Genomic DNA, 26,059 nt, shown 5'->3' on the forward strand with positions numbered 1-26,059 from the left:
GGTGTGCCTTGGTTTAATTTTCTTCATGTTTCTCTTGTTTGGAGTTCTGCTTCGAAAGGTGAGCTTATAGGTTTCATCAAATCTGGACATTTGGGGCCATTATTTTCTTAAAATGTTTTTGTTGACTCCCACCACCCCTTCCCTCAGGGATTCCAGTCATACATGTATTAGGTCACTTGAAGTTGTCCCACAGCTCACATCATGATGCTCTGTTCTTCTTTTTTTTTGGTTCCAGATGTTTTTGTTTCTGTTTCGTTTGAAATAGTTTCTATAGCTATGTCTTCAAGTTCATTAATTTTTTCTGCTAAAATGTCTAATTTGCTATTCCATCTACTATATTTTTAATCTTAGGTATTCTGTTTTTCATCTCTAGAAGTTTGACTTGAATCCTTTTCTAAATCTTCCATATCTCTCTTTAACATATTTGTGCTTTCCTTTACTTTCTTAAACATATGGAATATAGTTATAATAATTGTTTTAAAGTTCCCGTTTACTAATTCTAACATCTATGTCTTTTTAGGACTGTTTCTGTTAACTGATACTTCTCCTTTCAAGGGTCATGTTTTTCTGGGGTTTTTTGGTTTGTTTGTTTGTTTTTGCCTGCTTGATGACTTCTTATTGGATGCCAGACATTGTGAATTTTTACCTTACTGGGTCCTGGATATTTTTATATTCCTTTCACTATTCTCGAGCTGTGTTTTGGGACTCAGTTTAGTTACTTGGAAACAGTTTGATCTTTTAAAGACTTTTGTCGTTGTTTATAGACAAAGCCAGGGCAGTCTTTAATCTATGGCTAATTTCTCCCCACTGTTGAGGCAGTCCCCTTCTGAGTACTCTACCTGATGTCCCATATATTACAAGGTTTTTCCACCCTGGCTGGTGGAAATCAAAACTCTTCTTGGCCCTATGTCAGCTCCTGGAATGGTTCTTTTTCTGGTTTTGGGTAGTTTTCCTGCACTGATCAGTACTAGGGTAAAAACTTGAGAGTAACCCTCTGCAGCCTCCTGGAGCTCTGTCTTTGCAGCTCTCTCCTTTCTGTGTAACTCTCTGCTCTGCTATTCTGTCCTGCTAATTTTAGCTGCCTTAGCTTTCTTGAATTCTCAACTCTGTTTTCTCCAACCGGGCAGACCACTGGGATCTATTTCAGTTTTTCCTCCCTGTGTTGTAGCCTGGGAACTGTCTCCAGGCAAAGGTGGGGCTTACTATTTGCTTTCTTTCTCTCACAGATTACTGTCCTATACTGTTTGTTGTTCATTGTCTGAAAACTATTATTTCATTTATGTTGTTCGATTTTGTAGTTGAGACAAATCTGGTCTCTGTCCCTTCATCACAGCCGAAAGAGTTATGTATAGTATTTAGTGATTGATAAAGTATTTTTAAATATGTATACTTAAAGGGTATCATTTCTATTTTCCTGTATTAAATGCATCATATCTTCTGAATAATATTGTGTCGGAGTGGTACTTACTATATGGAGAGCATAGAAGTACTAGTAATTAACTGTTGTATTTAATTTTAATAAGTCACAAGAAAACTGAGCCTCCTTTAAATGTTGTCAAATATAGCTGACTCATTAAATTGGGTTTTGTCGTACTGTTTTTTTTGTAGTCACTAAACATTAGCAGGTTTCTTCATTCAGTTGCACAAATGTTTGGCCAGAGCACTTTTACAAAAGAAAAGATTAAAACTGTTTCCATTTTATTATTTTTCCGAAATTTAAATGAAGACCAGTTTTACATGTCAGTACAGTTGTAATGAATAGCTTGTATTTTTAGAGTCCTGATTTGATGACAAACTTGTAAACAAATTTTTAAGCTTCTTTGGTATTCTTTGAAATGTCAGACTTGACAGGAAATGAACACAAAAGGGAGAAAAGCCTGTGGCTCTGAAAAAGCCAGAAAGGATATCTGTTGTATATTTGGATGGTAGATCATTAACCTCTGGTGCACTTTGCACAATGGTTTTAGTATTTACCATTAGACATTATTTTTTTCAAAAGTTATATTTTACTGAGAACTATGTCTCAGGAAGGTGAATGAAATGTAAGATAGTGATTAAGCCATATTTAACACTTTTTAAAAATATGGGTAAGGATGGTGAAGTAATATGATACCATATACTATATTTATATAGCAACCATGCTACTATAATGAAAAATGTTTTATGTTGGGTTTTTAAAAGCTCCTCATGAGTTATTTTTTTAAAAAAACCATATATTTTATCTCTTTGCCAGCAAGAGAAAACATTTATTTTTAAAAAGTCTGATTCTTTCTGAAAATATCACTAAGGCTTTAACCTTTCACTCTGACCCAACATGTTCCTAATTTCTTGCCCTTAATTCCCGTAACTGACTAGTAGCTTCTCAAGTGATTTAGGAGATTTGACTTTACCTTTCAAAACTGAAATTATTTTATTTTGTTCTAAATACAACTTTGCTTCCCAATATCTATATTTTTATATTACTTTTCAAGTCATCCAGGCTTGAATACTGAGCATTTTTTCCTTCTTTTTCACTATAGTTAGATATAGTCTTGTAATTAAAAAAACAGAAACCAAAACCCAAAAAACTTTACCATGTCCTTTATATTTGTTTCATTATTATGTTAAAGATCTGTTTTCATTTACATTTCCCTAAATCAGATCATCACGTCCTTGCATTTAACATATTATTATAGACTCCTGCTTGGTCTCCCAGCTTAGGCACCACCCTCTATTTTATACTTTGGTGCTAAGTTAATATTCCTAAATGCTTATTCATGCCATACTCCTGTTCAGGAACCTACAGTAGCTCTGCATTCCCATGTAGAAAAATGTAGCCTCTTTACTCTGGTTGTGATAATCTGGCCCTGCCTTACCTTGCTAGCCTTCCACTATTCCTCAGACACTTACTCTGTGCAGAGTTCTTTCATCTCTTGAGCAAACCACATTTATCTAGTGAGAGTGAGTATGGCCTAGTGTGGGACGTGGAATCAGAAGACCTGGCATTAGGGCCTAGCTCTTTCATGTACAAGTTAATGTCTTTGTCTTAGTTTCTTGCTTTGTAAATTGAGACAGACCAAAAGATTTGAATATTTCTAGCTCAAATATTTTATAAGTCTACAAAACTGTTTAAGTGTTGAGAATTATTTGCCACTACTGAAGGTGGATCCATATTCTTTTAGATTGCTTCACAATTTATAACATTTTGAAGAAACATTTTTCAAAAAAAGGTAACGCAGAGGTCTCATTTCCGTATTCTCCTTTAGCTCAGTTTTTCTCAATTCTCTTTGGGCCATACCTGATATTTGTACACCAGATATTTTAAAGGAATTATACTTTCTCCTGTGAGGTATCTAAGGACATGGAAAATAGCCCCTATCCTTTAAGAGGCTTGGAACTTAGTAGAAAAGTAACCCACTGTAATATACTGTGAAGTAAGATAAACCATGAGGGTCAAAGGAGGAAGTGATCAATCATATGTGGATGGGAAAAGACTTAACAACAGGTGTGGAAATGTGGACACAAGTAGGAAAGCCTAGCATGAGGTACATTGGGGGAAAATTATGGCCCAGCATTGGCAATGGTAGATGAGTACTGATTTAAGACTAGTAGTTTAGTCTTAAAAGTTAGAGTTTTTAGCCTTGTGAAAAGTGGAGCGTTAACTCTCTTGATAAATGAGATATTATACAAAAATGAATGTACCAGATAATTTTATGTGCTAGTTGACAGTAAAATGTATGTGTATGTGTGTGTGTGTGTGGAGACACACACAACTTTTTTGAGGGAAATAATCTTGAAATAGAATACATGCTTTTGTCTTTGAAAGAGCGTGTTTAAAGTAATTTTACTTTTTCTTTTTGAGCCAGGGACATCATTATAAGCATTAATATATTATTCATGGGCTAGACTGCTCATTTGCCTGTGGAAAATATTGTGCTCTTCACCTAGTGTTTTAGTTTTTTCTGCCTTTCCCCTCCCTTTCCTTGTGAATTATTCTGTATTTCTCACTATTTCAATTCTACCAGACCATGATGCCTGCTGCCTCTAACTTGCTCTCCTAAGCTAATTAAATCAATATGCACTATTGTCAATGCCCTTTGTCCTTTTGGATTTTTGGCACAATGATATTGATAAAGTCCTTTTCTTACTTCCAGGCTGAGGGTTATTTTCTTAGTAGTAGTTTTCAAACTTCAATATCCATGGAGATCTTATTAAAATATACTTTCTTATCAAGTGGTTCTAGGGCAGGGCTTGCAATTCAGCATTTCTCACAGGCCCCCAGATGGTTCTGACGTTGCTAGCCCATGGGCCACTCTTTAGAAGAGCCAGATTCTAGATGCCCCTACGTTACTGGGCTTTAAAATGAGATACTCTGTTGGTTCTTTACACTAAATCCGCAAGGTAGGTGTAGCCATGAATCTAATTTCCCGTATGAGGAAAGAGAAACACAGAATATTTGTGTCCCACCTGACAGCTAATTAGCAATGGATGGAAGGCAGCTAATACTCCTTGACCGGTTGCAATGTGCTGTGCACCAAAAGTATTTGTCTAATTTAATTCTCATAATAATCTGTGATGTCACTAATACTATTTTCATTTTACAAAAGTGGAAACAGGCTCAGGAAGGTTAAGCAGTTTGTCTAAGGTCACACACTTGGCATTTGAACCCAGATTGGTTTGATTCCAAATTCCACATTGGTCTAGTAAAGTGCCCCTCTCATTGTACCACATCTTTTCTGTTTATTCATTCACACTTTTTATTACCACTGTAACATGTAGTCAAGCATATGAGACAGTATAAAATTTTATTCTAAGTGAAAATATATATAATACATTTTTTATCTTGAGTAACAAGGTGAGTGTTTTGCCCTAGAGCTAGTCAGTAATAGGAAGGGGGGAAGGTACTACCCTTTGTTGACCAGCTCCTTTGTGTAGTGCACACTCACTGGTGATCTACTGGATTCTTCAGGAAGAAAAGATTAGAAGACCTTACAAAAAGAGCAAACTATATTTTAAAAGGAGTTACTGCTGTGTCTATATGTTTCATTTAGGTAACTCTTAGAATGAGATTTTAATTTAATAATATAAGTATTTTTAGAACCCATGATAGTTTAGGGTTGATAAAATTAGGTATTTGGATCCCCTCAAGGAGATGGAAGGGAAGGGTGGGAATGAGGTAAAATGGAAAACCAGGTCTCTTTTCATAGACTGAAATGTGAAAACTGAGTTTTTTCTGAGTTTTTAATGAAAGATTCCAGGTATGCCTAAAGTCTTCTATAAGAATGAAAAAATGTAAAGCCCAAGAAGGGAAAATAAAGGAAGGCAATATCTTAGAAATAAAATTTTAAATAGTGACCTTGTGTTCTCCAGTGGTCTAGAGAGAAATTAAAAAATATAGATATGCAGAAAAAGTACAAAAATAAGGATAGTAACTTACTTAGTTCATACGAATAATTATCCACTAAAATGTGAATAGATGGTTGCTTTATAAAGCGCTAAGACTCTAAGCTCAATTTAATAAAATAACTCTTTCTTCTTCATAATTAAGCCATTGAAGAATCAATGAGGCATTAAATGGTTTTTTATGTTGTTCTTCATCTGTTAAAAAACAACAAACAGAAAACCCAAAGAAACTGAGATAGATAACTGTTATAAATTATTGCATGTCTTCTCCTGTATTGAATGTTTACGTGAGCCTGAGTTCTTGATCCAGATCTGTTTATGGTTTTAAGCATAAAATTTTCTTCATATCTAAACCTTTGCTCAGGTGCCATCTTGTCTTGAACCCTGTGCTTGACCCCTCAGTCTATTCTTTTCTCTATGTACTTGTCTCCTTCTTTCTTTAGAACACTCTGACACACATGAGAAATTGCTAGAGTTCACTGTGGAGGACACAGTGAAGTATTCAAGACTTGTCTGTTCATGTCTCCCTTCCCCCTCCCCCACTGTCCATACTATACATTCTCCTTGTTCATGAATTGGCACAAGGGACTAAAGAAATTCAGGGATATAAAAAAAAAATCTCAAACTCAGAAATGTCCCTTAGGTAGCTCATAGAAACTTGCTTTAGAAAGCAGTGCTTGTAAAAAGCTCATCACTAGCTTACATATTTGGAATCTTTCCTGATCATCATACAGAGCTGCATCAAAATGACCCTCACTTATGCATATTACATTTCAGTGTAGAAGTCATAATAGGTAACATTTTTGCATGTATGCTGATACAGGCACTATTAAAAGTGCTGAAATGTGTTAACTCATTTATTTTGCACAACTCTGTGAAGGAGATCACCACTTCATAGATGAAAAAACTGAGGTACAGAGAAATTGAGACTGTTTCCCTTACCCACAAAACTAAGTTGATAGCAGAGCTAGAATTTTAACTCAGACTATCTGGTTCCAGAGACTGTGCTCGTAACCTCTATGCTGTCTCACGGTGTGTATTAGTTTACTGCTGGGTATATGCACTAGCGTGATTAGTTTCTTTATTCATGTTTTATCTGTGTTTGTCACTGTGCGGTAGCAGAAGGAGCCTGGGCTTTGGCGTCACCACATCTCATTTAATCTTCACAGAAGGTAAACATTGCTGTTCCTGTTTTATAGATAGGAAAAGCTGAGGTTCATTCAAAGATGCCAGGTAACTTGCTTTGGTGTGATTCTGAGCAAGTTATACCTCTGTATCTCAGATTTTCTCATCTGTAAAATGGGCATGATAATACTTATCAGAGTTGTTGTGAGGAATAAATGGACATTTATGAGAATGGAACATTTTAGAAACATCACAATTAATTGTTAGTTTCCTTCAGTTCATTGTCTTTACAGTGATGTCCTAAGAACAGAGAACTGAGAACACGGTTAAACAGTATTGGATCTGTTTATCCCAGCTTACTACAAGTATGTAGAACTCTTCTCTTCTCCCAAGGCACCTCCCCCTCCCTCACTGCCTTCTCAAAATGGAATAAGTTCAGGGAGAAAGAGGTGTAACTGAATTCCAGCATTGTTAAATGTGGGCAGTGTTCTCTGTTATACTGCAGTTGGAATTTGTTATGGTGCTTTTAGTTATGAATCATGTCAGTAATTACCCTGAGGGCAGTGTTCATTATTCAAGTACAGACGAGAAGGGAGATTGTAGCAATTGTGGAAGAATAGCTTGGAAATATCCTCTGTACTTAACCTGTGGAAATGGAAGCACTTGTACTCTTGGTCAGAGAGTATCTTCTACAAGGTCATGATGTTAGAAAATTACCTGAATATAGTCTGAGAATTTTCAGTCTCTAAACTTGTATCATATCATATCCTGACTGTAATAGTGAGGAAGGACTCTGGAATCTAGATGTGCAAGAAACAAAAAGTAGAAGAATCTTACGAGATCTCAATTCTATTTAACGTATTTTCTGAATTCCTCCAGCCAAATCAGAGGCTGTTATTAATGGTGAGTTTAGTAAAATTTTAGAACCACTGTAGGGCAATTGTTCTTAAACCATCTAAGTTCAGTTACCTTTAATTATAACATAGATCCAACTTTTTGGCATTTATCTTTTCCAGATATTTAGGTCATGTTTTTAAAATTAAACTGTCATAACCTAGTCTGTTTTAAAATGCATGTGAGTGACCTTTGCATTTGTGGTTTTATTAATTTACATGTTGGTTCTTAGTATTTTCTGTTATTGTCAGAAATACCCAAATATCAAAAGTATTTGGTGTCTTCCTGTACTTGCTAGATTTAGAACATGATTAAAAAAAACTTACAATAGGAAACAGCTGTATTTGTGTCTCACTCTTTCAAAAAAACTTTTTATTATTCTTGCTCAGTTTCATTGTTTCTTGCCTCCATTAAATTATAACAGATAATTTCTCTTAGATTTTGATTATACTCTTTAAGAATTCTCAAAGGCTAACATTTGTCTTTTAGATTTTGATTATACTCTAAGAATTCTCAGAGACTAACGTAAGTCTATCTTGCTATCTTTTGTTTCATTTCCTTTTTAGAATTTAATATCTGGTCATTTTTATCCTCATTAATAAAGTAATAAAAAGTATTATTTTTATTACTATCTGGTCATTATACTTACCCTTTCCATGTTTTAAGATAATTTAATAGTCTAAAAGTTTTATTTACAGATTAAGTAATGCTAGTTTTTATAACTTAAGTTTTACCATTTTGATTTTTTTTTCTCTTAAACATTAAAATGAGAGAGGTAAAGTAAAATGACTTATCTTTTACTAATACATGAGTAATAAACAAAAATGAACATAGGATTCCCTAATCCAGTACTGAACTCGTGAAAATATAAACTTATTCTTGAAAATATAAGCTTTTGCATTATCTTTGTAATAGGCATACTGGACACATTTAATACTGTGTACTTTTAGACCAGAACCTAACTCACGTATTCGAACAGGGTTGTCTGAACATAAACCTTTTCACATTTCAGTTTCAAATGAAGAATGAATAGCCTGAGTAGATGGAGATGGGTAAAAATTACCATAATAATGCAAAAATGATATCCCTGACCTTTGTAATTATTTCTCTAGGAACAACTCTGTAATCTCTTGTAGACAAACTATTTATACATGGCCTTTTTTATTTTTTAGCACATGTCCATACTTTTTCCTTCTCTTAAGTAGCTAAGATTATATTATGTGTGTTTCAGTCTAAAGAAGTCTCATGAGACCACAACACAAAGTATAGCAATTTTTCCACAACAATTTTGAAACCAGTTATTTTGGCCATAGCAAAAATTACATATGTGACATATAAACCAAAAGGTGTAATTTTTTTAGCTCTATGTTTTAAGTACTATTCATTTTTATTTAAATAAATGGCTGCCTCTGTTTTCATCAAATACTATACATAAAATCCTTTTTCCTGAAAAGCCTAAATTTTAGTCCAGTGTAAATATTTTAAACTCATGTAATTAAATACATTTCTTTACTTTAAAATAAAGAATTATAATAAAATGATTCATAGATTTTTATGCCCTATTAAAATATGAGCTAACAGTTAGTAATTGATTAAACAGTTGGAAAATTATCATTTTTTAAAGAAAATTAAATTGAAGATTATATCGTTCATAATATAAGAATTTGTTTTGATGAAAAAGCCCTTTGCATGTTATTTGTTAGCAACAATGAAAGGGTTTAAGTAGTATAACTTTTTCTTGTGTAACTAAGACTGTGTAATTGCTTTTAAAAACAAGACTATCCCTGGTTTAAAATAGCAAAATGACCACACATTTTTACCTCCTTTCTCCCCCAAAACCCTACACAAGTGACAGAAAAGGGAAGAAACCACATGGCAGTGAATTTCAGCAGTACCAAGACTATGAAGTGGGAAGTTTAGGGGTTAATTCAATTTTGAGGATAAAAAGTAAAAGAGGTGTCTGTTTGATGGATACAACGAAGTAGAGAAAACTACTGAATACAGTAGGCGAAGACTCCCACAGTGGAAGTGGGATTCTTAGCCTCTAAGTTCAAAGTAATAATAGAAGGTACAGAGAGTGTGGCAGTAATCAGGAGAGTTTTTCTAAGGTGCTGTCTGCCACCGGCTCTCAAACTTTTGCATGTATCAAAAGGCTGGAGGGCTTGTTAAAAGACAGATTAAAGGGCTTCCCTGGTGGCGCAGTGGTTGCGAGTCCGCCTGCCGATGCAGGGGACGTGGGTTCGTGCCCCGGTCCGGGAGAGGCCACAACAGTGAGAGGCCTGTGTACTGCAAAAAAAAAAAAAAAAAAAGACAGATTGCAGGTTCCTGGGCCTAACCTCAAAGGTTCTAGGGTAGGATCCAAGAATTTGTATTTCTAACATGTTTCCAGGTGATGCTAATGCTGTTCTAGCCACCACATTTTGAGAACCACTGGTCCATGAAACATCTGGACCAATGCCTCACCTCAGGCCATGCCGGCTTATAGGAATCAGGAAAATGAACTGCCTCCCTCTGTACTAGTGAATTAGAAAAAGATGCCCCTCTGGATGCAACCACCCCTGGCTTGCTATGCAGAGTTTACAGTGAAGCCCCGTGCTTTCGTGTAGTGCACAAATTATATAGATGTATGCCTGGTCCTATCCCAGCTTCCGTGTACACATACAGGGCTGTGCTGTCCTGCTGGTGCCTGCAGGAGAAGCAGAGCAGAAATTGTGGTGAATCCAGACTTCTACAATAGACCTGAAGAAAAAAACAGAAATAGAAAGGTGATTCTGCCTAAAAGGAAAATATATAAAACTACTGTGCTGCTAGGATATAGTCCCCTTATTTTGGTATTTTGGGGTACCTCAATTCAGTATCTGTGTATTCATCTCTAAAAGAAAGACCAGAAAAAATGGAGGACACAAAATAATAATTTTTTAAAAAATTAACGGAAGAGGGACTTCCCTGGTGGCGCAGTGGTTAAGAACCCGCCTGCCAGCACAGGGGACATGGGTTCGAGCCCCGGACCGGGAGGATCCCACATGCCACGGTGCAACTAGGCCCGTGCACCACAACTGAGCCTGTGCTCTAGAGCCCATGAGCCACAACTACCGAGCCTGCATGCTGCAACTACTGAAGCCCGCCTGCCTAGAGCCCGTGCTCCACAGCAAGAGAAGCCACTGCAGTGAGAAGCCCGCGCACCGCAACAAAGAGTAGCCTCCGCTCGCCTGAACTAGAGAAAGCCCGCGTGCAGCAACGAAGACCCAATGCAGCCAAAAAAAAAAAAAAAAAAAAAATTAATGGAAGAAAAGTTTCTAAGCCAGTCAGAGATGGGAGGCATCAGATGGAAAGGGCTCAGAGTACCAAGCAGGATGAATAAATACGGATACATCTCGTGAAAATTCAGAATTCCATAGGCAATGAGAAAATTATAAAAAGGTTCTAGAGAGAAGAAGTAAATTATTTACAGTAGAATAAGATCCAGATCAGCATTGCAGTTCTTACCAGGAATACTGGATGTTTGATAAACTAGAATTCTGTAGCTGACCTACACGTCAAACGGGAGGGTAAAGTGAAACAGTTTTCAGACATGCAAGGACTTAGAAAGTTCATCTCTTAGAAAGTTCATCTCTTAACATCCATTTTAAAATAAAATTACTAGAGAATATGCTTGAGCAAATTAAAAAAAAAAAAGAAAAGAAATCCTAGAAGGGAGAAATCATGAGACCTAAGAAAGAGTGAATCTGTCACAAGAGTGCAGAGAGGAAAAAACTGGAAAATCCTAGGATGCAGCAGGCCTACAAAACAGTGATTCCAAAAGAGAAGTCAAATAATTCCATGAAGAATGTCTTCAAGACATAGTTTCTTTTAACAACTGTATAACCTCATTTAAATGGTGGGGATTCAACAGATACAGTTTAAGATTCATAAATCGAGTAATAAGAGTTATGGTGATAACTACAGGAGTTGAATTCTTGTATCAGAGTACTATTGACAAAGGAAAATTTGCCTTTTTTTCCTTGGGTTTTTGAAGAATTGAATGAACTATAGGTTTGGTGAAATAAAAGTTTCTTTGCATTTTTGTGTGTGGGTACGTATGCGACATGTATTAGAACGACATTGATAAATACGGAGTAGGTACTGTGTAGGTAAATATTGGTTATTAAAAATGAATCTTCAGTCTGGCAGGCAAGTAACATCTAATTTGTTCTTAACTCTAAGCCCCTTCATTTCAATCTCTGATCCCTCTATTTTAATCCTATGTTATGTGCTATGGAAAATACAAAGTACAAAACATAATCCCTTTCCTCAAGGAGGTTGAGGTGTCTAGTTAGGAAAATAAGACATAGCCCATGTAAAAAGATAGCTAACAAAGGCAGTAAGAAAAAAGGATACCAAATAAGTGATGAAGACAATAAAAAACCTTCATTATCAAAGGTTTTGTTTAGGAGTTGAACTGGGCCTTGTAGGATGGAAAGGGTTTCATCAGAGAAGGGGGTAGACTGGGGTGGGGGAGGAGCAAGTAGTGTGTCATGTGTCTAAATATCTAGAGTCAAAAAAGTGAGAGTTATAAATACAGGACAAGTAGGGGACCAACCTGCAGTGGAAGAATCATGTTTGGAAGACAGAAACCAGAAAATTGAGTAGGTCAGGGCCATATTTTGGACAATTTGGTACTTTAAAGCTGGATTTTTCCTCTCAGTCAATGGAGAGTCTGACACCTTTTAAAATTGAACAGTAAGTGACCAGCATAAAGTGGTGATTTAATAGGTGAATCTGGTTGATCTATCGTGGATGGGTTGAGGGAAGAAACTAGAAAGCAGGCTGAGCGAGGGAGCAACCGCAGTAGTCCCAGTGTTACATGGGAACAGTGGTGATAGTGGTTATTAAAAGGAAGGAATGGATGGACGTCTTAACTGACTAGAATGAGAAACAGTATGTGAGACATGGCATGGACCTTACATGTTATCTAGTCCAAACCTCTTAGATGAGATGAAGGGGTCAACATAGTTATACTAGTTTGTAGCAAAGCCCTGACTAGAACTCCGGTCCATCTTTTAATAGAACTTTAAGGTTTATTCATTCAGCAGTGAATTGCAGAGACCTGTTATGTGCCAGGCACTAATAGAGGAGGAGTTCTAGGTATTTTCTCTTTCTCTCCCATCCGTGTTATCCTTAGTTTTCTGACTGTAGCACAGGAGGTGGCACACACAGCCCACAGGCCAGCCACTCGACTTTGCACATACAGTCTTACTGGAGCGCAGCCATGCTCGCTCATTTCTGTTGTCTGTGGCTGCTCTTGCACTGTGATGCGGAGATGAGAAGTTGCAGCAGGACTGTGTAGCCTGCAGGCCTAAAATATTTACGTATAACCCTTGAAGAAAAGGTTTTCTGATTCCTGATGTACAGTATTAACATGCTTCCCCAAATCTTACACATAGGTAAGTGTCATAACCTTCCATATCTCTTCTATACTGTTTCTCATCCCGTTCCTTATTATTATTTTCTGTTTTGGTTTCTTGTGTTTCTTTTTGTAAAACAAGCAGATATATGTATGCTTTCTTATTTGGCCTTTTTCTTACAAAAAAGGTAGTATACTATATGTACTCTTTTACACTTTACTTTTTTCATTTAACAACACTTTCTGGAAATTACTCCTCCATATCAGTTCATAGAGCTCTTTTTAATTCCTTATTAAAGCTGCATAGCACTACACTGTGTACATGTGCAATAATTTATTCAACCAATTTTCTGTGCTTGGACATCTAGGGAGTTTCCAGTGTTTTGCAGTTTCAAATAGTGCTGCACCTTGTACATATGTATTTTTATATTATTGAAAGTGTGTCTTCAGGGTAAATACCTAGAAGTGGGATGTGTGTGTGTGTGTGTGTGTGTGTGTGTGTGTGTGTGTTAGGTATTGCCAGATTCCCATCCATTAGAGTTGTACCATTTTGTTTCCCACCAGCAGTATATGAATGTATCAATTTCTCCACAAGGGCTTCTCACTTAATTTTGCCAAGTAACAACATTAAAATATTCTTCCCATCGTCATCTCCATCGTTTCAAAAAGAAAGTCCATTTTAATAAGGGGGAAAGGATATAATCAAAATAAAGGATAAGAGAATCTCTTTAAATTTCAGTTGAATAAATATAGCTCTTATTGTGATTGTTTTTTTCTTTTTGCTGAAGACAGATGCATCTCTACCTTATAATCAGAGGGATGGGATTTTTTGAAATGCAAATGTAATCATGTCTGTCCTTCTACTTGAAATCCTTCAGGGCTTCCCACATCTCCTCAGATCTTAACGTGGCTGTATCATGGCCTGTGTAAGATCTCAGCCCTAGATCTTCAGTCACTTTGGATTTGGTTTAATCCTTTCAATATACCATGTTCTCTCCAGCAGGGCCTTTGCATGTGCTACTCCCCTTACCACCATTAAAGGAATAGACAAGTCAGAAAAACCAGATTCTTACCTGGCTCTACCTTAACTTGTATGTGACCTTATGAAGTTACTTAGCCTTTTAGTTCTTCAGTTTCTTCTACCTAAGGTGAAGTAGTTGTATCAGATGACCTCCAGACTCTTTCAGTTTTAAATTATGAATTTACCAGAATTCATTTTGATAGGAAGATAATGGAACTCAGCACATTCACCCTATGGCTAATAACTGTAACTTTGCTGTAAAAACACATATTTGTTTCTCATTCTTTTTTTTTTGTAGATATTCCTATTTTTATTTAGGTAAAATTGGTATATAATATTATATAAATTTCACATGTACAGCATTGTAATTTGACGGCTGGATACATTACAAAAAGATCATCACCAAAAATCTAGTGACCATTGATCACCATACAGTAAATCCCCTTCACCCAATTCACCCACCCCTTAGCCCTTTCTCTCTAGTAATCACCAGTCTGTTCTCTGTATCTTTTAAGTCTGTTTTTATTTTGTTTGTTCATTTGTTTTGTTTTCTTAGATTCCACATGAGTAAAATCATTTGGTATTTATCTTTCTCCATCTGACTTATTTCACTTAGCAGAATACCTCCTAGATCCATCCATGTTGTCGCAAATGGCAAGACTTTTTTTTTTTTTTATGGCTGAGTACCATTTATTCAAACAAATATATAACAAATTCTTTATCCATTAATCCATTGATGGGCTTTTAGGTGGTTTCCATATCTTGGCTATTGTAAATAATGGTACAGTGACGATAGAGGTGTATGTATCTTTTCAAATGAGTGTTTTTGTATTCTTCAGATAAATACTCACAAGGGGAACAGCTAGATCATATAATAGTTCTATTCTTAATTTTTTGAGGAATCTCCATACTGTTTTCCATAGTTGCTACACCAGTTTACATTTCCACCAGCACTGCAGGAGGGTTCCCTTTTCTTCACATCCTCGTCAACACGGTTTGAGAATAGTCATTCTGACAGGTGTGAAGTGATATTGTGGTTTTGATTTGCATTTCCCTAATAATTAGTGATGTTGAACATCTTTTCATGTTCCTGTTGGCCATAAATATTTATTTAACTTTAATTATTTTCAAAAGGTATCTGATTGGTTGAATCTATATGAGTAAAGCAAGTTTTGAGTTTAAAAACTGATTATTAAATTCATGAATTATCTCTACTTCTGCAGTCCTGCATCTTGAATTCTGTTTTGGCCACTGCTTCTAGCACTGATAATTTTGTACGCTTTTAAGGAGTTACTGGAATAAATCCTTTTTTTTTTTTTTAATAAATTTATTTATTTATTTATTTTTGTCTGTCTTGGGTCTTTGTTGCTGGCTTTCTCTAGTTGCGGCGAGTGGGGGCTACTCTTCGTTGCGCTGTGTGGGCTTCTTATTGCAGTGGCTTCTCTTGTTGCAGAGCACGGGCTCTAGGCGCATGAGCTTCAGTAGTTGTGGCTCACGGTCTCAGTAGTTGTGGCTCACAGGCTTTAGAGCGCAGGCTCAGTAGTTGTGGCGCACGGGTTAGTTGCTCCGCGGCATGTGGGATCTTCCTGGACCAGGGCTCGAACCTGTGTCCCCTGCATTGGCAGGTGGATTCTTAACCACTGCGCCACCAGGTAAGTCCCTGGAATAAATCTTTTTGAGAGATGGAGGAAGGGGAAAGACTTGCTAAAAAAGTTTGCCTGGAGTTAATTTCATACTCTTTAATTATCCCTGTCTGTTGCCCTGTTTAATTGATATTCTTTGTACTTTTATAAAATTGACTGTCAAAAAATGGGTAGCAGACATCAAGAAAAAAAGATGAAGAAAGAGATAAAATAGAAATTTGAGAATTAGTGATTTTTAGGACAGTGTGTATGTTGATCTCTGGAAAATGCTGCTATTTAAGAAATATTGTTGATCATTAAATAATCTTGTTGATTTAAATATATTCTGTGTCCTTAAATTTGTCCATTTGTTCTTTTTAATTTGGAATTTATTTCTTAGAAGTCATGTTATAAATGGATGATTTGGTTTTCAGGATAGCTCAAAAGAGCTTTTTAAAAACAATTTCCCTTAGGATTACCTTAAAATTCATCCACTAGGAAGCACTATTTATAAAATCTTATATATAAAAGTTCATTCACAACTAAGAGCACACAGGTCACATCTTCCCTCATTTGTGACATCTGCGGTTGGATTTGGCATGCAGACATTAAAAAGTTTGGGTGTTGGGAGATAGTTAAGATTTTGCAAGGCATTGCAAGGCATTAATACATTGACAAAAGACCAAGTACCTCGTTCATCAGAGGTCCAAAATTGCAATTGCTTCAGATTCTTGCTAGCTGCATACCAGTCATAAATTAAATGTTTCTCAATTGGGTATATGAAATTTGCTGATGTTCAGTTTTCTATTTTATGTTCCTCAAATGAGTGACTGATTCTTTAAATACCAATTCTATAATTAAGATTTATACCTCAAATTTACTTTCGGTATTTCGAATGTAGAATATGAAGACAAAACTCCTTGATAAAGTAGTGTCTTAAGTTCCTTTTAATATATGGATATAATACATATATTTTCATACATTGTTTTGGTAAACTAGCTACTTGGATGATATTTTCTTAGAAAAGATCATTTCTAAGTTCAGAGCCCATCATTAGGATGCTGGAAAGCTGTTTTCCACACCTCAAAACTTTTTTCGTCTTACTTCTTTTCCTTTGAGGGAAGTTAATATGGAAAGGAAGATTAGATAAATTATCTACTCTTTTATAAAGATGTTAAAAACAGTGGGCACAGTGTCTGCGGGGCGGGGCGGGGGGGTTGTATTGTCACTCTAAGGAAACAAAAAGTGAATTCTCAGAGTTCCTTAAATACAGGTTTTCTGGGTAAAGGGGAAAGAGAAAACCTTCTAAATGTATAATTTACTTTAAAGTGCAGTGCTAACAGAGGAAAATAACTTTAGTACCCTTTCTGTCCCTGTAGTTAAGATTTACCCAGGATTTGAAGTTCTGGATAAGAAAACTAATATTTATCTGTTATGTATTACTTTGTGAAGAATCTTATAAAACTTTGGACTCATCTTCCTGTTGACAAGCGGGCAACAAAAATTTCTCCAGTGAGCACAGTAACAACAACTATCTGATGACTATTTTGCTTGTATTTTAAAATAGCATCCATGCTTTGAGATCTTGCTTACAGATATTTAAGCCGAGGAAAGTTCTGAGAAATCTGTTACAAACTCACTGCCCGTTTCTTCCACATCGTTAAGTTGTTAGTTGCTTTCCAACTCAAAAATATGTGTTTAGAGTGCTTAATGTATTTGTTTTTTCTGAAGAATATCAAATAAAATCACTTCAGCATCAGTTGAAGAAAACATGTTTACAACATATATACTTCTCTTGGGATATAAAGAACTATGCTTAATTTCTTCACTAGTTTTTTTTTTTTTTAAGGATTTATTTTGCTTCAGGTTTATCTAAAGGAAGTTATAGCTCTTTAAAGAAAATCCCCCACTGTTATTTTTTTGAAAACAGGTTTGCTTATTTAGCTTACTTACTTACTATAATTTATTTGAAGTCATTGCAGCTCAAATCCAGAGAACAGCAAAAATCAAATTTAAATCTTTAAAACAAAGAGTGTTTGTCCAAAGTTGTATTCAGGACTTGGAAGATTGAAAATGTAAAAATCAGATACATTGAATGCTAAATTTAATTATATGTCTTTCTTCTCAAGTAAAAAGAATATTTTTTTAGCTAACTTTGGAAAACTGCTTGAATTTGTACAAAAAGATGTGTTGGAAAATGAAAAAGTTTCAGTGTAATTGGCGCTTTATATCTAAATTATAGCTCAAAGCAATACCTTTTTTATGTTTAGTGAAATGAAAATGTAATTGTACTTAGTTATTTGGCCCTGCAGTTTTGCTGCTTTTTATAGAAGGAACTATGTCCTTACTTCATAAATTATTTTGACATACAGTAACATTTTGCCTACTTGAAATAATATATTCAGCTATTCAGTGGCTTCAGTGGTCAAAAGATATATATTGATCACTTTCTAAGTGCCAAGTATTATAGCTCACTATCTAGGTTGCTTCTCTGATCTAAAATACTTAAAATACAGGTTATTTATTGTGACATAAATATACCTTTAAAGTGTACCTGTAATAGTATTTTCTTTTAATTTACTTAGCAAAATAACATTTTGTTAGTTTCCTCCTTTCTCAGTTTTTGTGGCATATATCATTTTTAAATTGGCTGCTGTTAAATGCAGAAAATGGATCAAAAGAGTAATTTTAAAACATACTATACTGTGTGGATAGCATCTGCTTTTTACGAATTGCATACAAAGACAAAATCCTAAATATTATCTCTGAGTGTGACTGCTTGAGAGACTCAAATAGTGTCAGTATGTCATTCTACAGAACACTACATTCTTTACTGTTTTTTGAAAAATGCTGTAAAAACGCTTACTGAATATTTCAAATTACTCTTTCTCATTTATGTTGTTATAGTTTAAGAAACATGATTAGTAGTTTCAATTCAGATTGAAATCAAAATTAGATATATACTGAATAAAAGTATTAAACACTTAAATGAAACTTTTAATATTTGTTAATTATCCAGTATAAAATTACTAAGACATTCAAAGACCATACAGATGGTCACCACATGACTTACATCATAGTTTCTTTTAGAGTTTGAACAACTTTAGGGATTTTTTTTTTTTTAATGAAGAGGAAGGTACAAATCAAAATGGCTCAGAAAAATAAAATGGAGTATATACAAGAGTAGAATACGTTTTAATGCTTAACACATCGAATACATTTTTTTAAAATGAAAAACTTTAAAATGTCCACATGTTTATTTTCTTTCAGAGGTGGAGAAATAGTTGTCTAAGAAAACACTTTTCACAGTTGAAGGAACTTGGAGGTTCTGTCCCAGTGAAGTCCCGGTGGTTTTATTTAAGGCAGCTTATATTGTAGATTCGTTGTCAAATATCTTATTTTTTAAGGTCTGTAGGTTATGTTGAATAAAGTTCTCTGTGCCTTGAACTTCAGAGAATCTGGAGTCGCTTCTCCTGGTAGACCAGTTTTTCATTTTTATTGAATTCTGAATCGTGTCTGACGTGAAGTAGTAAACTATAGGGTCAAAGCAACAGTTTAAAACAGCAATGCAGAGAGTGATTGGGTACATGGTCCTTACCGCTGTTGCTGCTGAGCAATTAACAAACGTCTGTGTTCTCATAAGAGAATATAAAATAAGGTTGATGTTGTAAGGCACGAAACAGAAACAGAATATGACCAAATGTACAAAAATCATTCTTAAAACCTTAGTTTTGTTTATTTTGCTTCTACTTAATGTAAGAGGTTTATTTAAAGTTCTTAGCACCATACTAGAACAAGTTACGTTTAAAATTAGAGGAATAAAAAATCCCACTATTTCGATGAAAATTACAATCCTTGAGAGATATGTTTTCCATGTGGCTTCTGGGAAATTTTCAAAGCAGGCTTCTGAGGTATTGTTACCCTGAGAGTGGGTAGACTGAAAAAAAACTGCTGGTGCACTTCCTCCCATCACAGTTAACCATACAGCAATGCAAACGATTTTTGCATTTCGTTTGGTTCTTAGAGTCTTTGACTTAAATGGGTAGACGATTGCCAGAAATCGGTCGGCACTAATACAGGTTAAGAAAAGAATGCTTCCGTACATGTTGGTATAAAACAGCATCACTGAAATTTTACAAAGTAAATCTCCAAATGGCCAATTCCGTGTTGCAAAGTAAAATATCCTGAAGGGTAAAGTAAAAACGAAAAGCAAGTCTGACATTGCCAAGTTAATCATATATGTTGTTGTTTCATTTCGCACTTTGAGAGCGCAGACGAAAATGTGTATGGCAACACAGTTGGATATTAACCCAAGCACAAACACCATGCTAAACATGCACCCGTACAAAGTGTACTTAAAGGAATCATCATAGACGCAGTGGGAGCTGTTATTGCTTACCATTATAAAGGCACGTCCAGTTTACAGTGTTGAAGTCCTTTGGTCAGCTGCGGTCTCCTTTGGTATTCAGATTGTGACCCCTTTATAACCTCCAATGTATTTGCAAATCCTTTGGATCTTTGCGTGATTTTATAAATATTTCTTTTTCCTCCAAAAGAGACATGAAATTTGTTGCTGTAAAGTTTCCACTTGGTTCTTCAATAAGAAAATATTTTCATTTTCAAATCTCCAGAAAATCCGTGATTCCAGCGCTACGTTTAAAAAACGCAGTCAGTGAAGCCAATCCATTGGATTATAAATTTTAAATAAAAGCTGTGTTCTGAGATGGAAGAAAACTATTCGTCTGGTAAACTTCAGTTTCAGTTAAGATGAATGTTCCAAAATGAAAGTTTCTTTATGCTCCAGAATGTTCAAGCTAAAGTTAGCAATCTTATTTTGCTTTTCAATGCAAAGTTTCAGAGACTTAAACATTCCCAGTTCGGTCTCATTTACTTCTTGCTCCTTCCTTCTAAATGAGGTTTTCCTCTTCCGTATTCCTGCAGTGGATCCCAGATGGTGGTAAGCAGAGGAGTCTTTCAAAGGTTCTGAAATAAATTCCTAAGCGTGTTAGCTCTTGCTGAATCGAGGCCTTTTCCTCGGTTACCAGCTGTATTGTGAGATGGGCTTTCTCTGAAGAGAAAACGAAAGGCGTGCTAGATTTGTAGTATGACATCACAGGAAGAAGAGGCTGGACTTGGACAAAGAAAGGTTTCAGCCCAGTTTGTTTGCAGTTCCTTTAATCTGATAACGTGTCTGCTGGGAATACACCTAGGAGGCTTGCAAAGGGCCACTGACAGTTTAGCTGAGCAGTCTGCCCATTACCTCTTTTTATGCAGAAATGCCTCTGGAATGTTGGCCACCTCTCAGGGAGTTTTCTTTTCTTTTTTTTTTTTTTCTTTTTATTCTTTCTTTCTTTTTGGTAGTAGTAATTGAGAGAGGACAAAAATCAGTATGTGATTGCTTTTGTGTTTTGGATATGACTTTTTTTTGGAACTAAAATGTGTATGTGTATTTATAAACTGAAATTGTTAGTGATATCTTAATATGACATTTTAAAAATCTGTTTACTGACTGTATAAGAAAAATTGAATCTTTAGTTATAAAAAGGATTTGAGTTGAGAGACCAAGTTTTGCCACTCTTGGCTTCTGTTTTCCATAATTGCTCCTCAAGATTTAATTTAATTCCCATGATTGTGAGTGGCTCCAATCCTGGATCTCTTTACTTTTTGATAAACAATTTTCTCACATTCTTACCTCTTTCCTATAAAATTAAATTAATATTTTATAGCACTTCCAATTTTTTAAATCACTTCCACCAAAGAATAAACTTTATTTTATTTTTTATAAATTTATTTATTTTTGGCTGTGTTGGGTCTTCATTGCTGTGCGCAGGCTTTCTCTAGTTGCAGCGAGCGGGGGGCTACTCTTCATCATGGTGTGCGTGCTTCTCATTGCAGTGGCTTCTCTTGTTGCAGAGCACGGGCTCTAGGCACGCGGGCTTCAGTAGTTGCAGCATGCGGGCTCAGTAGTTGTGGTGCACGGGCTCAGTAGTTGTGGCTCACGGGCTCTAGAGCACAGACTCAGTGGTTGTGGCGCATGGGCTTAGTTGCTCTGCGGCATGTGGGATCTTCCCGGACCACGGCTTGAACCCATGTCTCCTGCATTGGCAGGCGGATCAAAGAATAAATTTTAAAATGTTTATGTTTGGTGTGGTATTAATCTTACAGCACAAAATTGTGTCTTTTAACAAAAATTTTTTTCCCTAAATTCATTGAAATAAATTTTGGAAAATAAAAGTTATACTACTTGGCTAAGTTTTAGGTTTGGAATTTTAATTCCCTCCAGCCCTCCCTTTACCCCTCTTAATATGACATTAACTATGTATTGGAATATGGGTCAGATTTTGTTTTCATTTAAAAGCTCATGTGAGTGGTTTCTCTCTATGTATTTAAAGTATACTCATTTTTTAAAGCCCAAAGAAATCAGAAGAAAGTATGTGTGGGAAAGGGGTAGTTGAATGTAGATGTTATTTCCTCAGGGATTGAGGATATCACAACCTGTGGACACATACATGTTTCTTTTATTTTAAATTACCATTTTTCAGAAAAGGCTATATCCAGTTGTGATTTACTGTTATTATTTTTTAGTTTGGTTTCATTTGGGCTGAAGGCCTTCCTTTCGAGTATCAATTAAGGAAATTTGAGAAATTTAAGAGCAGTTTATTTTTCTTTCATAAATTACTTAGCTAATTTAAAACTAATATTTTTCAGTAACGTGTTTTGTGCTGATTTTGTACCTTTTTAATTTGGGCTTCACTCTCATGCTTAGCAACTTTTGTTGTTTGTTGATGAATCCCCCCTGAATTATAATCTATTTTTGTTGTTTTGACTAGGAAATTTACCTATAATCAAGTGACACAAAAAAATATGAGTATTACAACCAATAAACTTAAAACCTTAAGGGCTGAATTTCTTTGTATCATGTTGGTATGGAAAAGAGGTAGTGTGTGTTCATGTAAGAAGACAGGTGGATACCTAGAGTGAACAGTAATGAAGAGAGTAGTTAATGAGCTTGTGTTCTTACTGGAGAAAAACTTCTGTTATAGTTTCTCAGTAATCGACTTTCAGATTGATAATCTCTTCTCTAGTCATCATTAAACAATGAAATTTAAGCAGTTATGTGCCCTGAATTTGTTTACTTTTACCTTCATTTTGAATATGGCATTGTCCATAAAACGTACTAATTCTACATTGGAATATTCTTCCACATGTTGATGATGTCATTCACTTGACTTAATACTCACTTAACTGTTCATTTGTAGTTTTTTCATGTTTGAGTTACTGGTGCTTAAAAATAGATGACTGTTCGTTGAATTAAACTTTTTGTTATTATCAGTATATTAGTATATGTTTGTATTTCCAGTTTTACACAATGCTTGACCCTTGGTGGATACTCACATGTTTACTGAGGAATGAATTATACTGATAAACTGGAATTTTATTGAGAGTTGTTTCTACTGAGGAAGAGCAATAGCAGAAGGACTATCTGTTTTAACAGGAAGAAGATTATTGAATGCTAGATTTTTCAAGACATTTAATTTGACTTCTAATTAAGGAGCCAAAGTGAAATTAGATACCTTTAAAATTCCTTAGGTTAAGATTTGAGAACCATAGAGTAACTGCTTACAAAAGGGAGTTAAATGAATCCAAGGACTCGAGGATATTTAATAGTTGCTTTTGTATGTGATAGAGACCAAACCAGTTTAGTGTGAGATTTGTATACTTCTAAAAGTTAAGTCTAGGAATCAGCTGGTTTCTTGAATGAGTTTTTTTAGGGGGTGAAATGACTACAGCTGATTTGAAATTTAATGAATCTCATTATATAACTCATCACTTTACAGATTTTTATTACATCAAGAAGCCAGGTCAATAACCAGCTAGCCTATAAAGTACATGTTTTATTCATCACTATAGTAATGGTATAGTTGTGTTTTAGTTGTGTAACTTATTTTTTTGTTATCGGTTTGAGAGGGAGTACTCTGTTAACTATTTTGAGTTTAAGGATATGAGTAACTTCTGAGTTCTTATCTAAATTTCTGCTACAACTGTGGCTTTGAGAAGGCAAGAAATCTGACTTTTTCATACCTGATTGAAAATAGGCTTTGGTCTGTCATACAGAGTGAAGTAAATCAGAAAGAGAAAAACATATACTGTATGCTAACACATATATATGGAATCTAAAAAAAAAAAAAGTGGTCCTGAAGAACCTAGGGGCAGGACAGGAATAAAGATGCAAACGTAGAGAATGGACTTGAGGGTATGGGGAGGGGGAAGGGTAAGCTGGGACAAAGTGAGAGAGTGGCATGGACATATATACACTACCAAACGTAAAATAGATAGCTAGTGGGAAGCAGCCGCATAGCACAGGGAGATCAGCTCGGTGCTTTGTGACCACCTAGAGGGATGGGATAGGGAGGGTGGGAGGGAGACGCAAGAGGGAGGAGATATGGGGATATATGTACATGTGTAGCTGATTCACTTTGTTATAAAGCAGAAACTAACACACCATTGTAAAGCAATTATACTCCAATAAAGATGTTAAAAAAAATAAAACATGGGCAATTTTTCATCAAACAAAACAAAACAAAATAGGCTTTGTTGAACACCCGTTATAAACAAATAATGTGTAAAGTGGGCTCCTCAGCCATTCTTCCTTTCTGTTCTTTTTCATATTGGTTATTTCTAGCCTTGATAGTAATACCAGTTTTATGTTGTCCCTTTTTTATTTTCTCTGCTATCTTTTTAGACTAACCCTGTCACTCTTATCTATATAGTTGTTATGGTGTCTTATCTTGTCTTACTTCTAGTCCCACCAGTTTCCCCTGCCAGACAGACACAGATCAAGTCATGAATGAATCAACTATTTATTGATTTATACCCTTCTTGCTTCCAAAAAGGATTTAAAGCAGATTATAATTTTAAAACTGTCCAAACTGATGAAACTAAATATTTAAGATTTTTATTTTATAGAAATTATACCTACATTTAAGAAGTTTAAAAAGAAAGTCAGTGTGGAACAGTTAAAGTTTTTAAATGTGAGAAATGTGAGGAAAATTATTCTAAATATTAGTCATATCCATTATCCTAAAAATTATTCATTTTGAATGTAATAAATGTTTGCAAAAAGCAATAAATAAAAATCTTAAAACACAAATTCATTAACACATTAGTAAAAGAATAAAAGCCAGTACAACATGGGAAAGAGAAGGGTGGGAGGAGCAGTGTGAGAAGGGCAGAAAAATCTAGGCTAAGGGGAACTGCTGCATTTGACACAAGGCAGAAAAGGAAAATATAGTAGATTATGTAGTTTTCATTTAATGAAAGAAAATGTTCCAGGGTGTCAAGGAAAAAACTTTGCTTTATCTCAGAAATATATTGTGAATCTTTACACATGAACCACAGCAGATTGTGTTCTAATGGTAGAACGTATGCCATTTCTTGTTGGCCCTCAATTTAGGAAAAGCACCCAATGTCAAATTGTGGTTCTGGGAGAATGTATTATTTGTTGGAAGATTAAGATAGTCCAAATATATGTGGTAGTGTGGTTTATGCTGAAGCAAATTTGACAATATAGTGCAAAGGATCTCACCTGATGACCTTAAAATCGCTGAAACCCCTGTTGTATACACTCTCCTGGGGACAGGTCTTGTGGCTTTGATTAGATTCTCAAACAAGATTATGACTAAGAACAGGTAAGAAACCACAGTCTGAAGAAATGAAGGATTAGCAAATCCTGTAGGCTATTCCACTGAAGTATCTGGAAATTGAAATCTTTTGAAAGTCTTTTTCTATGGATAGCCTAAAAGGAATCTTAAACTATTAGTTGCTAATGCAGATTCTTTATAAATGAAGTTAAGATGTGTGTATGTAGGCAATTAAATGTTAATCTGTGTATTTATTTATTTATTTATTTTTGGTTATTCTGTCCTTTTTACTTTTTCTTTTTAATTTATTTATTTATATTTGGCTGCGTTGGGTCTTCGTTGCTATGCGTGGTCTTTCTCTAGTTGCGGCGAGCGGGGGCTACTCTTCGTTGCAGTGCGCGGGCTTCTCATTGCAGTGGCTTCTCTTGTTGTGGAGCGCACAGGCTTCAATAGTTGTGACACGCAGGCTCAGTAGTTGTGGCTCGCAGGCTCTAGAGCGCAGGCTCAGTAGTTGTGGCGCACGGGCTTAGTTGCTCCGTAGCATGTGGGATCTTCCCAGACCAGGGCTTGAACCCGTGTCCCCTGCATTGGCAGACAGATTCTTAACCACTGCGCCACCAGGGAACTCCTCTTTTTATTATAAATAAGAAAGTAAGAAAGTGTTGTGTTAAGAGCAGAAGCAGAGAATCAGAGAAGCTTAATATGCATTCACTTGATCTTTCTAGGATTCTAGCTTCTTGGCTGTATAGTGAGGGAGTTGGACTGTTCAAAGGTGCTTTCCTGTTTGTATATCTGATTCCAGTTCTTTGAATGCTTAAGCTTTTAGGTTGGGTTTTTTCACTCTTAGGTATAACAAATCAAGAAGTCACTTTTCATTCTTTATGTTTAAGGATTTCTAATTTTGAAACCAGTTTGTATATGTACAAGAATTATTCTTTGCTTAAGCCAGGAGTCTCATTGTATGAGAAGAGTTTTGTTAATATCTTATCAT

General features: G+C 35.4%; 2 protein-coding genes across 8 annotated transcripts in view; one reads left to right on the forward strand and one right to left on the reverse strand.

Annotated features, from left to right (window-relative positions):
• RB1 (RB transcriptional corepressor 1) overlaps positions 1-26,059 on the forward strand; it is a 134,526-nt gene that overhangs the window by 70,388 nt on the left and 38,079 nt on the right. The window lies entirely within an intron of this gene.
• Positions 18,450-20,478, reverse strand: LPAR6 (lysophosphatidic acid receptor 6). Its single transcript, XM_082675529.1, has one exon. It carries the CDS (start codon positions 19,827-19,829, stop codon positions 18,795-18,797), a length of 1,035 nt encoding a protein of 344 aa, XP_082531655.1. The 5' UTR covers positions 19,830-20,478; the 3' UTR covers positions 18,450-18,794.

This window comes from Grampus griseus (assembly GCF_964374135.1).
Source record: "Grampus griseus genome assembly, chromosome: 18".
NCBI lineage: Eukaryota > Metazoa > Chordata > Mammalia > Artiodactyla > Delphinidae > Grampus > Grampus griseus.

Excerpts from the sequence above, each read along its gene's own strand:
- LPAR6 (XM_082675529.1), bottom strand. The coding sequence starts at position 19,829 with ATGGTAAGCAATAACAGCTCCCACTGCGTCTATGATGATTCCTTTAAG.